General features: G+C 43.0%; 1 protein-coding gene across 1 annotated transcript; it reads right to left on the bottom strand.

Moving 5' to 3' along the window:
* Positions 1-402: 402 nt before the first annotated feature.
* RBM24 (RNA binding motif protein 24) lies at positions 403-13,038 on the bottom strand. Its single transcript, XM_012753673.2, has 4 exons — positions 12,392-13,038; positions 11,227-11,350; positions 9,757-9,811; positions 403-2,548 (listed from the first exon to the last, which is right to left on the bottom strand). Exons 1-4 carry the CDS (start codon positions 12,557-12,559, stop codon positions 2,185-2,187), a joined length of 711 nt encoding a protein of 236 aa, XP_012609127.2. The 5' UTR covers positions 12,560-13,038; the 3' UTR covers positions 403-2,184.
* Positions 13,039-16,372: the final 3,334 nt, after the last annotated feature.

Below are 16,372 nucleotides of genomic sequence, written 5' to 3'. Positions count from 1 at the left end.
GTATCATAGATTAAAAATCCACAAAAACCTCACCAAAAAAGTGGATTGCAATTTGCTCCACTCACATTGCTGGACGGTGGTAGCACACCTGACCCTGGCACCATTGCGCTGGTCCCACTTCTGATTCAACAGTTCTCTCTACAACCTACTCCTCTCAATCTCCAGCTAACCAATTTTCAGTGATATGAATAGTCCTTTAGGGTTCGCCATTGGAGGGTGACCTATATCATTTGCTAAGTACAGGCAGACATTGAGTTAGTGAATAAAGGCACAAAAACGGCGTCTGGGGGAGTTTTCGGCTCGCTGAAAATGTTACATGTGAACCATGGCTATTAATTCTAGTTATAAAAGAGACATCGTTCACCTTTACTACAGAATTAGAAATAATCAATGCAACAGAAGTTTTTAAAAATTATATTTAATACAAGTGATAGATTAGAAGATCTGAAATGTTATAAAGCAATATACACAATGAATAAATAATTTGCACAGGAGAGTCATGTCTACATTACATAACACTGTCTAGTATGGGAATACTTAAAGTAAATCCAGTGATAATGGAGAGAGTCCATAAAAATGCTAACCTGTCTTCCCTTGTATGAAATTGTTCAAGTATAAAAATCCAATACAGTGTAAAATAGTATTCAATTTAGTTTAAGAATAAAAATTGCAAGTATTGCAGTTTCAGAAGAAAAATGTAAAGCAGCATTTAAAAACTACATAAACTACGTAAGAATAGTGTTAAACTAATGAATTACCGATAAATGAGAGCTACACGAGCAAAATCAGAGAAGGAAGCATGAAACTAGCAATATATCTTGTTTAGAAAAAAATCTAAAAACTAAACTAAAATGTGTTAATGTAAGAGTACTCTCTTATACAGTGCACATATGAATTTAAATAAATCCAAGTCAACATCTTTAGTTGAATAGGTTAATATTTAATATGCTACATCTAGACCTACTAAATAATTTATGCCATGAGATGAATACATAATTTTACAGTGTCACATCTAAAGTTCCTTTCTTTAGAGTGCAGCATAGTAAAACTTAAAAATAAATATCTTAAATAGCATTACTATTAAGGCACAGTATAAACCACATTATCATTAACCTTTGAAGAATTGTAATCTCAGTAACCTCGTTGTCTCATGTACTGTATTCACTAATAAATAGTTTTAAATATGACTCTGAAATAGATACTAAAAAGTGTAAAACCATTTAAAAAGGGGGGGGAAAAATAAATGTCCTTAAGACAGTTCTGCAAACTTTGCCTGCCTTTATTCATAAGCCACGAGTCGACACAATAAATAGAAAGTGAAGGCTGTTGTAGTAAAAGCCTGATCCTATTTCAGAATCAGAATTGCTGACACCAGCAGATACAAGTTTCCCAAAATTGAAACAGGATGGGGAGAGGGATTAGAATGTGACAAGCTCATCAAACAAGCACAAGTGATGTGTTCTTTCCAGAACTGTGTGTGTTACTGATTGTCTGCACAGCTGTTGCACCCATTCATTCCACATCACTTGTTCCACAGTCCCACTCATCCACGGGATAGATGAGAAAATAGCTTTGGTGCCTGTCCACCATTTCACCCACTGCCACGCTCCCGGATTGATTGTTCGATGCCCATTTTTGAGATAGTAAGAACACTACCTTCCTCCTCGAAAAAAGTTCTATAGGCCATAGTGACTGCTACAAACGACAATCAGTGCTTTACCATTTTGTTTGTAAAAAATCTGCTTTTAAATGTAATTCAAGCTACATATTGCTCGCTCTGTATTCCCTGGTTCAACTAGATTCAAATAGCATTTTCTAACTTGTAAAAGGCAGTTTGCTTCCCTGATACTATAAAAAGAGCAAAAATAAAAATCCCATTACAAAAGTGAAGTTCCGTTGTTACTCCTGGCATCATTTCGTAGCGGCCTTTCATTTAATCAGGCTCTTTGGGATTGATTTCCAAAATTGTGCCCATTCCCCTCATCCTCAACTCCTTTTCATCTAGAACACTACCTGGAGTATAAAAAAAATAATGATTCTGCTTCACAATAGCATCGCTTTTTTTGTTTTTTTTTGTTTTTTTTTTAAAGCTGTTAAGTCAATGTTAACTCTCTCATTAGCTACTAAAAATTGGAAAACTGGGAGGGAAAGAGAAAACAATTCAACTTTGATCAGATGGCTAGTCTATTGCATTCGGTCTGTTTGCAGCTGCTGAGGCTGATACTGGCCAAATGCTGCAGCGGCAGCAGCTGCTGCAGCGGCGGCAGCAGCTGTCCCAGGTGCCGCTGCGGTGATTGGCTGCTGGACTGCGTAGCCATAGCCCCCAGCGGTCACATATCCTGCAGCAGCTGGAGAGGCTGCATAGGGGTACTGGTCATAGGCAGCGGCGGCGGCGGCGGCGGCAGCTGCGGCAGAGTACTGTGCATACGCAGCTCCAGTGTAATCAATGTAAGGGGTGGTGGAGGCAGCAGCTGCTGTTGGCTGGACATGTGGAATGACCACTCCAGGCTGCACAAAAGCCTGCGGATAGACATAGTGGGCAGGTATCCTGTTGAGAAATGGAAAACAAAGTCAGGCAGTGGTCACCTCCTCTCTGTAGCATTTGTTGTTCAGAGATAAGACAAACTCAAATTTAGTGGTTATTATGAACATAGGGTTGCCACAATATCTACTTTTCTAGTGGTCTGTTCAAAGTACTCTGGCAGGAGCCAAAGTCATGGAGTGGCCCCAAAAGAATTCAGCAAAAATATGATGACACCTTCCCTGCTTTGATTTTCACTTATGATCATTTGGAGCCATTAAATGTCATTTATTAGAGGTTTGGAAAATAAATCAAGGTTCATGAGGGCTATACACATGATAAATGCTTAATTGATTAAGACTTTAGAAAAATTTTGTGAAAAGTTCATAAAAGGAAAATGTTTATTAGCAAATAGAAAAATTCTTAGCCATGACTTAGAAGACTCAAAATGCAATCCATAATCATTCAATTCTGCGGGGTGATGGCCGGTTTGTCAAAATTAAAAGAAATTTTAACAAAATCCATGTGTTTATTATCATGGCAACCCTACTTGAAATCGCTATGCAGACTCAACACACATTAATCTCTCTGCAACCTCAGTCACCCTTATTAAAAATAATAATTAAAAAAAAGAAGCAGGCGACAAAATAAAAAAAAAAGGAGTTGAAAAGTTCACAAGTGTGGTAAACACAGCAGAATCACACTTCTCAAACGAACTGTAGTGCAGCTCACTCTGTCACAAGAGGCTGTTGTGGAAAGCCACAAAAATGCTATTAACATTCATGGCAGTGATTCCCAAAGAGATGTGCAGCACACTTTTTTCCTTTCCTTCTTTCTTTTTCCCAGAAAATTCATAAGGACACAACGGTCAACCAAACCTGTTTGACTATCAGGCAAGTGAGGGTCACAGCCAGCTTGTTTATCTCTATGCAAGACAGACAGAAGGGGTTTTGGGGAAATGATGAGGTTGAGGGAGAAGGTAGGGAAGGGAAATACAACTAAATATTTCTAAAATGAATAGAAATTTAAAAGGCTTACACAATAAAGAAACTTTTTTTTAAACATATCTACTAACTCTTGTTTGATCCTTCAAATCAGCAGAAATAGGTTTATCAGCATATGTTTTACATCTGCCTTAGTACTTGATATTTTGTACAGATCAATTGTATGATTAAGCATTATCCTGCAAAAAGCTCAAGAAAATAAAACAAAATCAAGTATCTTTTAAAATTATACATTCACAGATCACATACAAGACAGACTCCAATAGCCTTACTTAAAAGTTAATTCGGTTAAAAAAAAAAACAATCACAAGAGGTACTTAAAAAATCCCACGCATCTCAACTCTCACTCTTGCAATTCATTAACTGCCCACTTAAAACACTACCATGAATATCTGTCTTATTTTCATCTTCCTTTAAAACAATCTCCATCGAAACCCCCTATAATTTCTAAAACTATGACCCTAGAATGCTATCTGGTTGCTTGTTGGCAAAGCCAACTTAGAAGAAGTATATAAGCATAAGTAACAATCTTATGATGTTAAAGAACTTAAATCGGAAAACTGCACATTTATATTTTTCAAAAACAGAGATTCTGCTTTGCCTGCTCAGAGTTTTACTGAAAGCGCTCATTAACGAACACCCATGGAAAAGATGAATTTATCACAGAGGGTAGTGAACTTTGACCCCAATGATAAAAATACACTCAATTTTACCAGACTTGTAGATCTTTCCCAGTGCCAGGAGAAACGACGTCATCAAGTGTTTCTGAGGACACTTAGAGATGTTCTTAACTGCTTGTCAGGAACCAGGCACGTGGTCATGCACACACTCAGAACTTTGCTGCAGGTCAGGTGACTGGTTCACTCACAGCAACAGGTGTGGCTTTATGAAACACTGTCCCTGGAGGCTGCCACGTCCGAAATGTGCAGACACGGCTAAGAGAGCCTCCTCTCATGCCAGTTTACATGTGGTGACAGACAGCAGGGGCTGCAGCCGGGCTATTTTTGATCCTGTCATGCGACAAGGGTTTCCAGCGGGTAAAATGTCTTTATAAGGCCAAAGTAAAACATCTATCAGCTGCGAGGGCCAGCCAGTATGAATCTCACTGATACCGAAACATTAACCCCTTGTACTCCCAAAGTGCCAAGGACACCACGGTGCATGCTAGGTTCATTATCTTTGAATAAATGTGTTAACCGAAAATAAGTTTATCCTACAAAGAAGCAGGATAAAACGTGTGTGTGTGTGTGTGTGTGTGAAGAATGCAATTAAAAGATAGGCAGGGTCTAGCAGTTACAAAGGGGACTCTATCTCTGGGTTTACTTTACACACTAAGAAACAGTGAAGATTTGATAATGCCCAACAGTGCGAGTATAAATAAAGTTCGCTGGAATATCAGACTCCTACATGAAGTCTGGCAAGGGTAAGGAAGACATCTGGATGGCAAATCAAAACCTGGAGGCCTTTAAGGCTCAGGGAAAAAGAGAACCCAGAAGACCATGGGCAGCCTAAAATACCTTGGTTCAGGAAGGCAGGCAGATTTGGATTAAAGGGTAAGGTGGCGCTTTGGAAGCAGTTCCCACTTTATGAGGTCTTTTTAACAGTCTGAGGACCCCATTAAGGTGATCTGGGAATCTGCCTCCTACTAGGTATCTATCTATATCCTTTCCCTCGGTAAACTATGGAATGTACATGTCTAGCAGCTACAAAGGCACCAAGCAAACCAGATACTTTTGGTAATTTTCAAAGGAAAATTTACCACATTTCCCTTTTCTTTCCATCTCTTCAAGTCCCACTAACATCTCTTTGTGACTTTAAAGCTACATCCTAACTGGTTTCCTCTTTCAACCTACCGTACACACTGCTGACCAAGTCTTCTTCTCATTAACTTGCTCAAAGTAGTTTTTGGTCCCTAACATCATACCAAACTCAGGGCAAATTTCTTAAACCTTGGCATTCCAGGCCAAAATACCTAGAATGCTTCTGGCTCCAAAATACCTTTCCACCTTTCTTAAACCCAGGTGAACTGGACCCCTTAATGTTTCCTGGACATGGGCCACATTCCTAAATCCTTATCTTTTCTCATGCAATCTAGCTTTGACCCAGATGCCAATCCTCACTCCATCTCTACCTGTTGAAATCCAAATCCCACTCACCCTACCTCTAGTACTCACTGTGTGCGGAGATTTCAGAAATTTCCTTTATCTTTTAGTCTCACTTTTTTCATATGTGAAATGGACTAATAAGTTCACTAATTGTCTATGGAAAGCGCCTACTGTAATTAATATAGTAGGTACTCGATAAGAGAGTTCTTCTCTATCTTCCACCAACCTTTAAAATCCAGTCTTTCTTCAGGAAGACTTCCTGAATTCCACTGACTTGATGTCTCTCTTCCTTATCTGAGCCCATATGGACAGCCCTTCCTGACGCTTATCAGTTTTATTACCAGATAATAGTAGAGATCAGAGTTATGTCTTTGTTTGCTACAACTTGACAAAGAGGAAAGAACACAACTTTTTTTTTTTTCTTTTTTCTTTTTTTTTTCTTTATTTTTTTAATATATATATCAGTTGGCCAATTAATTTCTTTCTATTTATAGTAGAGACGGGGTCTCGCTCTTGCTCAGGCTGGTTTTGAACTCCTGACCTTGAGCAATCCGCCCGCCTCGGCCTCCCAAGAGCTAGGATTACAGGCGTGAGCCACAGCGCCTGGCCAGAACACAACTTTTGAGGTCAGACAGACCACGATTCTGAACCTAGAATCAGGCTCTAACACTTACCGGTCCTGTACTCAGGGGAATTTAATTAACCTCTGTGCGTCTCAGTTTTTCACCCATGGAAAGGATATAAACAGTGCCTTCATCAAATACTTATTATGAAAATTAAATTGAATAATTTATATAAATCCCTTATCATTACTAAACACATAGTGGACGGTTTGGTTAATGTTAGTTACAATCCCTCCTGCCACCCTTAGTGGACAGTATAGATACCAAGCACAGTGTTACCACACCTAGCAAAATACTTAAAGATCTGAGTCATTTACTGAGTAAATGTGTAAGTATATGTTCACATATACTTACTGATCTAAACTAGCCCAGAAATTTCTACTCACAGATCTATGGTCTCTCCTCTCCAAGTTTTCAACACACAATACTTCTTTCAAACATAAACTATTTATAAGATATTGCTCAGCCAATCCACAATCCACAAGTTTCTCTGTATCTGCCCACTGTGCTACAATCAGAAATTCCTTCAGGCTAGGATTTTGTCTTCAAAGGCCCAGAGTAACCTGGGTACTATATAAGGACCACATTAAAAAAAAAAATCCAATTACTAGAATTTCAAACAAATCAAGTAAAATTAAAAATTCTCAAGCTTTTTTTTTCCAGGCCTAAAATAAGAACATGTAGCATTCAAATAGGATTTCAGATGACCAGGTGTGATTTGTTAAGTACAGACTCTAAGAATTAGAAGCGTGTTGAGAACCCCTTAAAAAAGAAAAGAAAGCTTGCTTGGTCCATCTGGAATGCTATCTATTTCTAATAAGAATCTCAAGTTCAAACAATTTATGCACACAGTAATAATCACCATCCTTTATGGAGACAGTTAATATTAGAAGAGATGAAAAACAAAAGGTTACTATCAAAACACACTTGATTTAAAATTTCCATATGACGTGTTTTACTCTGGTGATACCTTCTTTCTTAAGGGTCCGTAAGGACTACCACAGCCAGTCCAAATGCCTATGCCCAGCTCTCAAGACCCTCCGTAGACAGCTGGCTTCTCCATGCACTGAGCCTTTCTCCTCCATGCCTCTGCTTATGCTCACCCCATCCTATACCCTTCAGACACACCCAGTCTTTCTTTTACCTCTCTCAGACATACTCAGGTGCAAGTCTAGTTCAAGTCTACCCCTCCCCAACAGCACTGTCCAAGTCCTCCACCCCATCTGTCTTCTAGCTACTCTGAGTTCTTTTTTGTACTTGAAACAATACCAAGTCACTTAGCAATTAGTAATTCTTGATTGGTTTGTGTTATTTTTTTTTTTTTTTTGAGACAGAGTCTCACTTTGTCTCCCAGGCTAGAGTGAGTGCCGTGGCGTCAGCCTAGCTCACAGCAACCTCAAACTCCTGGGCTCAAGTGATCCTGCTGCCTCAGCCTCCCGAGTAGCTGGGACTACCGGCATGTGCCACCATGCCCAGCTAATTTTTTCTTTATATATTAGTTAGCCAATTAATTTCTTTCTATTTTATAGTAGAGACAGGGTCTCGCTCTTGCTCAGGCTGGTTTCAAACTCCTGACCTTGAACAATCCACCTGCCTCAGCCTCCCAGAAAGCTAGGATTACAGGCGTGAGCCACCGCGCCCGGCTTGGTTTGTGTTATTTTTGATTCCCAAACTAATGTGCAATTTCCTCATTTTGCATCACCTACTGGCACAGTGAAAAAATAAACACAAGCAACAACCTGTTGACTGATTTCGTTTTATGGCTATTTCAAGACTGTTAGTGTGAGGTCATGACTAAGCTCGCCACCGCATCTTCAGAAGTACATTCTCCTCCCCAATCCCACCTTAAACAAACAGATAGTCTAGACCAATGAAGAACCCACAGAAATAGGTGGATCAACCAACCCACCATTTGTTGTCAGTATCCAGGTTGGCTTGGATGGGGCTTTGATAAATAGCTATGGACATATGAAGGCCCTTTCTGATCATATTGGTCAAAAGACTCTTCTATAGCTTAAAAAAAAAAAAAAGTAGGAGTTGGTAGTAAGAGTGAGGTACTGATATGTTTAAAGGGAAAGTTATAAGAAGTTGGTCATGGAAAATATAACTTGACTCTTCCAAGTCAAATTATTATTACTTTTTTTTAGCTCTATTTTTGGAGACACATATGGTGGACATCTATCTATGTAGACAGATTCCAGCCTTCCAGGCTACACAGGTAGATGTTTATGTCCTAAGCTAGAGAAGAAAGTATTGTTGAGGGTAAATACTCCTTGAACAACTAGAACATTTAAAAAGAAAGTTTAAATCTCTGGCATTAGACTTACAAGAATGTTGATCACATAGAACATAGCCAAAACAGATTCTAGTGTCCAGGATAAATTTTGGCAGGAGGTGATCTCCCACCTATATCACGTCTGAACGGAAGGGAAATGGGGACCTCAGAGAGGAAAGCTGGTGATCACAGGACCCAGACATAACACAAATATGAGCAGATGTTCACCCGAGTTGGGTCTGAAAGGTGAAAGTTAGTGCTACGCTACTCAAAAAAAACTGGCTAGGGTTAATGAAATCTGGTGAGAGTTATTGAACCTTTAAATTAGATGGCCTAAAAGTGGATACACATTGCAAAAGAAAGAACCCCGTTCCCAGAAAACTCCCCATAAAACAGAAACTTAGGACATGCAAGCAATGAATCTGTATTCTTACAGAGAGAAATCACACAATTTAGCACTCACTACAAAAATATGGTTAAATAGAAGTCACAGGCTACAGCTTAAAAGCAAGAAAAAAAAAGGCCCTTTGCTTCCCATGGCAAAGTCAAAAGTCAACACCCCTCAACACCACCACCAAAACCAAAACGCAAAGAGCCCCTTCCCCAAGGAAAAGAAAACACTTTCACTACAGCTCTTTTCAATTAAGTAAAAAGCACACAGTTTAGCTATCAACACCACTTCATTACTGTAATAAATAAAATAAAAGCACACGAAGGGCTATTGACTATTGTGAAAAATAAAAACAACAACACCAACATCCATGCATCGTTAATCACCATCTGAGCTTGTGTGTCTGAGTCTACTGGTTACAGAGTTTAATTCCAAACAGAACTATTCCACCTCTTATCATCGTATCCTTCTGATCAGTTAGCTTAACTGTATACGAGCCCTGTCAGGTTAGAAAGAGATAAATAAAATTGAGTCAAGTTGAACAGTAGTAATGGTGACGGGACACAATCGTCTTGTACACAAGTCATACCTGGTATTTTTGTTTTGTTTTGTTTTGTTAATCATAAGCTCAAAATTTGTCTGGTTTGGAGGCTGCATACTTGGTCAGATAACTTGACTCATCTAAAAATATTTATAGTATCAGCATTAAAAATATACAAACATATATAAATATGTATAACCAGGAACATTCTGTGACATGATGATCTTATCTGTATATAACAGAGAGGCAGGTGAACAAATGATAGGCACTTAGGAAGGCCTAATGAATTGACTTACCCGAAAGGTCTTTGTATAAGGGCCGGATGAAGTTGTTGAACACCAAAGGCAAAACCTAACAATAAAACATACCACATTCTCTATTTGTACATGCTTAAGCATTTATTGCTCCTACCTGTAAAATGCAATCGCAACTTTCACTTAGAAAAGATAACTATTCTTTTGATACTTTAGAGGAGAAATCATATATATATTTTAAAAGTCAGTTTTATAAATGCTATCATTGATCCAAAACAAAAGTTTTAATCAGCTAAAAGTGAAAACTTTAAAAAAATCTGCAAAGTTTAGTTCACAGATACAGAATAAGACCTTAGAAAATGAGACCAGGAAAAAATGCTTACGAAATAAAACCAAGGATTTGAAAGTTACATGTCACAAATATTCCTGCAATTCTGAACCACAATCTATAAAAAGTCTTTGGAATATTCTGGGATGTTCTGGACAATGCTTTGGAAGATTGTGGGTGTTACAGTTTACAGTATTAAAAATTCACGAAAACAAACTCTCCTTTTCTGGACAATCAAATACATACACATAATATATTAGACAAATACTTATTTTTTTAAAGCCTATACGTATTTGCATAGACACTCACTTTCTTGACAACCTAGTTTCCTTTTCAATCTGTTCGGATATTAGTGTCAACCTCTTTCCAAAATTTCATATGGAAAGACTTATTAAGAGTGAAGAGTACATGATTTATCAAAGAAGTAAAGTTGCTTGCTCAAGGAAAAGATAACATTTGCTCAATAATCAACTCTCAATTCTTTGTGCTAACGCAAAGGGCAGTGTTGTTAAATGACCCAAAAGGTCATATTTTCCCATAGACAAAATGCTGCTCCCTTTTGACAACTAAGGGCTACATGACTTTGGGTAAACTATTCCTCTTCTCTAAACATCAGCTTCTTGCTCTGCAACATAGGTTCACTGAGGAGGCGAAATCTCTCTGTTTTCTTTGACTGCTAATACTCTGTGATTTGATGTTAAAGCTTCACCATTCAGACACCACCCCCACCCCAAGCTTCTCTGAAGTCAGTGCTCCAGTCAAGATTGCCTGCTCTGAGCACAGTGCAACCGGTGACCAAAGGAGACAACACTAAGCAGAGAAGTGTATTAGCTGGAGTTGACAACTTTGGCCCATATAATCCACATGTAAATTATCTACAAGTGGCTAAAAATTGGAAAAATTGAGAGCAGACTACAAATGTATGTCATATAGGAAACAGGTGAGTCGACACTAACTACTGCGGTGTGTTCAAACTGCCCAGACCCTCAAGATCTATTTTTGCACACAGGTACCTCTCAAGTCCTGAAAGGAGTATTTACAACTCTCATTTATATTTAATGCTTTGGTAGAATAACAGGCCATGGTTCGAATTTACTAAACACATCTACAGATACTTCTGACTTAGGGAATCATTCTACAAGTGGGGGGATCTGGGAGGAGGAGGGGAGATAGACAATCCTCACCTGGTTGCATGATCCTTGGTTTTGCTCCTAAGTATGCCAGATTCACGTTGGCCTTTCTGCCATCAATGATGGGGTTGGGATCCTTGCAGGCCCTTTCAGCAGCAGCCCGGTCAGCCATGGTGACCTTAGCAACATACACACACAGACATACATACATAACCTCTAAATTAACCCCTGAAGGAAACCAAGAATCACACCGGAGAAGTCATTCATGATAAAACTGAGACCAAACTTTCTTTCTTTTTCTTTTGGCTGGACCTTACTCCTTGATCCCTCATTTAAAAAAAAAAAAAAAAAAAGGAGAAGAAAGAAAAAAGAAAGCAAGCCTCCACCCTCACCCTGAAGTCTTAAGGGTGCCAGTAGGGCCTAGCAGAGATTTGGAAGCCTGAATTCTTAGAACTCCTCTGGAACCTCCTTCCCCCAACTTCCCTGCCCCCCACCCCAGCCAACCCCCCAGGTCACCACCAGGCCTCAGAGACACTGTTTGCTTTAAGGAAAGTCCAGCCTCACATCCGCCCAATGCTCCCAACCACCCTCAAACACTCCCCAACCACAATAGCTATTGTCCTACTCTGGGGCTCACTGCTCTCCGGCAGCTGAATTTGCACGCTTAAATCTCTAGGAAGCTTAATATGCTGTTTCAGTTCGGCAAAGAGCCATAGGATCATCTATTTAAAGAACCCACCTTTGCAATTAAAAAGGGGGGAAGGGTGACATGAAGGGAAAGAGCCCCAGACCTCACGGGGTGTCCCCTCCCGGCCCCGGCCAGAACACCAGAAGACACACGCATTTTTACAAAGCAACAGCGCGCTTCACAACCGGCCTCCAGCCGGGGAACGCAGTCGTGCGGGGCCGCGGCCCCTCCCTCTCGACCCTCCGCGCCCCAAACCCAGCGATCCTTACAGTTCTCAGCTTCGCCCCTGCCCTGCCCAGCCCTCGACCCCGCGCGGCGCTCGGTCCTCGCCGAACCTGGCCAGGCGGCCGCCGGCCCTGTCCCCCAGCTCCGCCGCGCGCAAAGTTTCAGTTCAGCCCGGAGCGAGGGGCCGCGCGGCTCACGCCCGCGGGGCTGCTCGCTCAGCCCCGAGGAGCCCCCCACTCCAAGCCCCGGCCCCCGGGGCCGAGCGCCACCCGGCCTCCCCGCGCCGCCACCGTCCGTGCAACTTACAAATCCGTAGCCCCGGGACTTGCCCGTCTGCCGGTCGGTGATGACCACCGCCTCCTCGATCTCGCCGAAGACCTCGAAGTACTTGCGCAGGCTGGCGTCGGTGGTGTGGTAGGGCAGCCCCCCGACGAAGATCTTGGTGTACGTCGTGTCCTTCTGGGTCGTGTGCATCTTCGCGCCCGCCCCGCCGCTCGGGCTCCGGCTGCGGCTGCGGCTCGGGCAGCGGCTGCGCCTCCTCCTCCGGCTTCGCGTCTCCCGCACCCTGGGGCGGCCGCCGGCGGCCGAGGGCGAGCCCGGGGGCGAGGGCGGCGGCGCGGCGGGGGCGAGCGGCCGGGGGCGGCCGGGGGCGCGGGGCGCGCGGCTTCCGAAGTCGCCAGCAGCCCCGGAGACTTGACTCCGCTCTCTCCTCCCGCCCCCCCTGCCGGTCACCGTACAAATCCTCCGGATCGTCTGGGTTGGAATCCGGCTCTACGGAACGTGCCGGCGGTTTGCGCTCACCACCCGGCGGGGAGGTCAGAAATGGAAAGAGAGGGTGGTCCTCGGCGACGAAGGGGGTGCGTTCGGAGGTAGATTGTGCTTTCCCAGGAGTCAGGCGCCTCGGGTGCGGCGTGGGCAGGGGCGGCGGGCAGAGCGTCCGAGCGCGGGGGCGGGCGGGGGGCGCGGCGCGGGCCCGGGGCGAGGGGCTGCGCGCGGCTTCGGCTGGCTCCGTCCCTCCCGCCGCGGGCGCTGGAAGACGACTGCGGAGGACCGCTCTCCACCTCTCCGCTCCCTTCCCCCGCGGGTCGGGGGTCGACGCCCGGCTGGGGAGGGGGGCGGGCCGGACGCCTGCGATTGGCCGCGGCAGCACCTGGGGCGCCGGGCGCCGCCGCCCCCCAGCTGTTGGGAACAGCTGCTTCTCTCCCGGCGCGGCGCGGCGCTGGGTGGCCGGGCTGGAGCGCCGTAGCCTGCGCAGGGTAGGGCTGGAGCCGGCTGGGGGCGGCCTCGCTCTCGGCGTCGCCTGCTCTAGCGGGTCAAAGTCCTGGGGACCCGGCGCGGCCCCGGCGGGGACGGAGGGCGCGCAGGGAGCCGCGTTGCTCTCCGGGGCGAACGACGCGAGCTCTTCGCGCTAGGCCTCGGTGACCCGGATTGGCGAGCCGGGGGCCCCCAGGCCTCGGGCGATCCACGGAGAGGCCAGTCCCCTCCCAGGCGCGGGGGGCCGAGGAGCCCGGCCAACGCTACTGGAGCTGGGTACTCGAGGGTCTGGAGAGTGAGGAGGAGGCCCCCAACTTTCCTTGGCCCCAAAGAGCCAGTGCTGGGGAGAGCCGGAGAGGTAGAGCCTGAAGGGGAAAGAGATCTAGCTCGTGGGTGTGCTTGGAGAACCATTAGCTTTAATTGGTCACAGCCCAGCCAGACCAAGTAACTGCAGATACCTATGTCCACCAGGCACCGCCTTCTATTTCAGAAGACCATACATTAGTACTTGAGCCCCCACAGTCACCAAATTTGTCTTTCCTCCCTTAGCTATTCGGGAAGATTGGTACAGATGTCTCGTGATAAATCCTCCTTTTTTCCCCTTTTAAGCAAAGAGTTCATCTCTTTCCTTCTCTCTGAATTACAAGAATGTTTAGCGACTTGCTCTCATCTGTTTTATCTGGATGTAATTGTAAAATGTACAATTTTTGAAATCCACTTGTTACATAACCACTGATTTCTACCAGCAGACCTGAAAGCCTTTGTAGAATATAGTCCACCCCGTAGATATTTATCACTTTACATCAGCTTTTTTGCAACTTCTTTTAATCAAGAGTTAAATGCAGTTAAGATTTAAAATCATCCAGTCATATTTGAGGTTTGGATGAGCATATTTAATGTGAGCATAACGTTTCAGCCACCACTGTCAGTGCAAAATTCCCTTTTAAGTCCTTTCCACCAGGAGTCCACCCTAAAGTCCTTGCATTAATTGTTGGTGAGCGGCACCATTTATTCCCATTAAAGCAGTTCGGTGTGTTAACCTATTAGAGAGGCACATACTCTGTCTCTCTTCCCAGGGCACCTTTGCAGTCAACCCAAGTGGATGAGAAATGTTGCATTTGTAAAAGCTAATGGGAATGCAAATATTCTTGTGCAAAATGTTAAATTCCATTTTTCATCCTGCTGACTTTGGCATGAGGTTAACTTTTTGAGATCATTAGTTTCTTTAAGTTTGAACCCCCAGTGGGAGATGTGGAGAAATAAGTAATCTATCTCAAGTTAAATTTTTTTGTATGATCCAATTAAAAAAATAAAATATTTTGCAGACAGATGAGAGCCAGAAAGGGAAATTGTAAACAACACCCTTTCCTCATTGCTTAAGTAAAGGACAGGTTCAAAAGGGACTCTGTGTGCTGGTATGATGAAAGACAATTTTTAAAAATTAGAAAAACAAAGCAGGCCGTGAAAGAGAGGAGGCGTATTTTTTTAATATTCAACATCCATCTTGCAGTGTCATTTAAGAATTACTGTACTTAGATGAGACTCAGGCAAAACCCGTTAGTGAGGGGAAGCTATGTACCGAGGAGCCTTAGAAGGGTGCTTTTGTCTGGCCTCTCTTCCTAAGGGGACTGGGAGCCCACCCTGCAGGGGACTGTGATAGTATCCGGGAAGGAGGATTTCTGGGAGTGTAGCCAATGGCTTGGGTGTTCACTAGGTACAGAGGTGAGATCTACAAGGAAATTGTGATCCCAGGTTAGAATACCTATGTTGCAGAACTGGCTTCTGGGAATAAGATGCTTCCCTGCGACTGTTTTGGAGGAAAAAGTACAGCCACCCTCCCTCCATTCCCATACCAACCCCTGACTGGTGTGCTTTTATTCTTCCAAGGGAACAGTAAATATTTGATACCTCTGTTTGAAACTTTGTTTTATTTTGTACCAAACGATGCCTAGATATTCCCTAATTTTGAATTCCAGAGATAATTAAAGCATTACTAATACACTGGTATTATGTGAATCATTGAGAACAAAGGTTAAGAGGGATAGAGATTCCTTATTTTCCAAACCTATTTAAACAGCAGCCACAATTCATACCCAACTCATCTCTACAAACCTTCATTGAGTCTCCCCGCCAACACCTCCTGCCTAGGCAGGCACTGGGCTAGGCATTCTGGATGCCCACTGCGGGTTTTGTTTTACAGCTACACAAAGGTGGGCACAGTTACAGTTGCTAGATCCATTCTCGGTAGATTTATGAACCTGAGCCATCAAACCGTGTAGCCTGGGGCCATAAAATCTTTGTGAATTCAAAGTTATAAGGTTATTAAATACCAAATATTTCTGTACAATTATCCATTCAGGTTTGAAAAACAATACTTGGGTAATCCTTTTTGCTTTCTCAGCTGCTTTTGGCAGAGAATACTTGTATATTCACAGGCCTTGTGCAATATGATGTGTGTTTCTTTGGAAAGAAAGAGCCATAAAATACTGTAAAAGTTATAAATAGGTTCCAAGCTTGTCATATCCAAATTAGTACATATGGATGGTCCTGAATTCTTGGTCCCTACTCTATGGTGAGATCGATATTATTTTATTACTTACAGTAAATTATTGTCCACTTTGTTCAAAATCTTTATCAGACTATTAAAGGCCAGAACCAAACTCACAAGTTTCACGTTCACTTACATATTTTTTTCTTTTTTCCCCTCCTTCCTCTTAAATTAATTATGGAAATCAACTCAGGGCTCACAGGCTTTAAAAGAATTTTGAAAAAAAAGTAATATTTCATAAAGACCGAAAAGTACTGTTCTAGCTCATTGAGGCTCTTGCAGGGGGGCGGGGGTGAGAAGGTAGTTTCTCTTTGAACAAGAAGCCACCTGACAGCAGGGTGACACTCTTAGATGTCACTGGATCTCAAGCTGGTCATTTAAACGCTTCACAGCGTTCTGCACATAGCACTAAAGAAATATTTACCGAAAAGAATTGGTATCTTAAAGATATCTACCTTCAGGCTTGGTGGAACAAAACATATTCT

Source organism: Microcebus murinus, chromosome 15 (assembly GCF_040939455.1).
Source record: "Microcebus murinus isolate Inina chromosome 15, M.murinus_Inina_mat1.0, whole genome shotgun sequence".
NCBI lineage: Eukaryota > Metazoa > Chordata > Mammalia > Primates > Cheirogaleidae > Microcebus > Microcebus murinus.
This window is presented reverse-complemented; position numbering and strand designations above follow the sequence as displayed.

Bases quoted from the DNA above. Each gene is read 5' to 3' on its own strand.
- RBM24 (XM_012753673.2), bottom strand. From the start codon at position 12,559: ATGCACACGACCCAGAAGGACACGACGTACACCAAGATCTTCGTCGGG. The intron at 9,812-11,226 runs GTGAGGATTGTC...TTTTATTGTTAG, and splicing joins ACCAAGGATCATGCAACCAG to GTTTTGCCTTTGGTGTTCAA. The intron at 2,549-9,756 runs GTAAGTCAATTC...ATTTCTCAACAG, and splicing joins CTTATACAAAGACCTTTCGG to GATACCTGCCCACTATGTCT.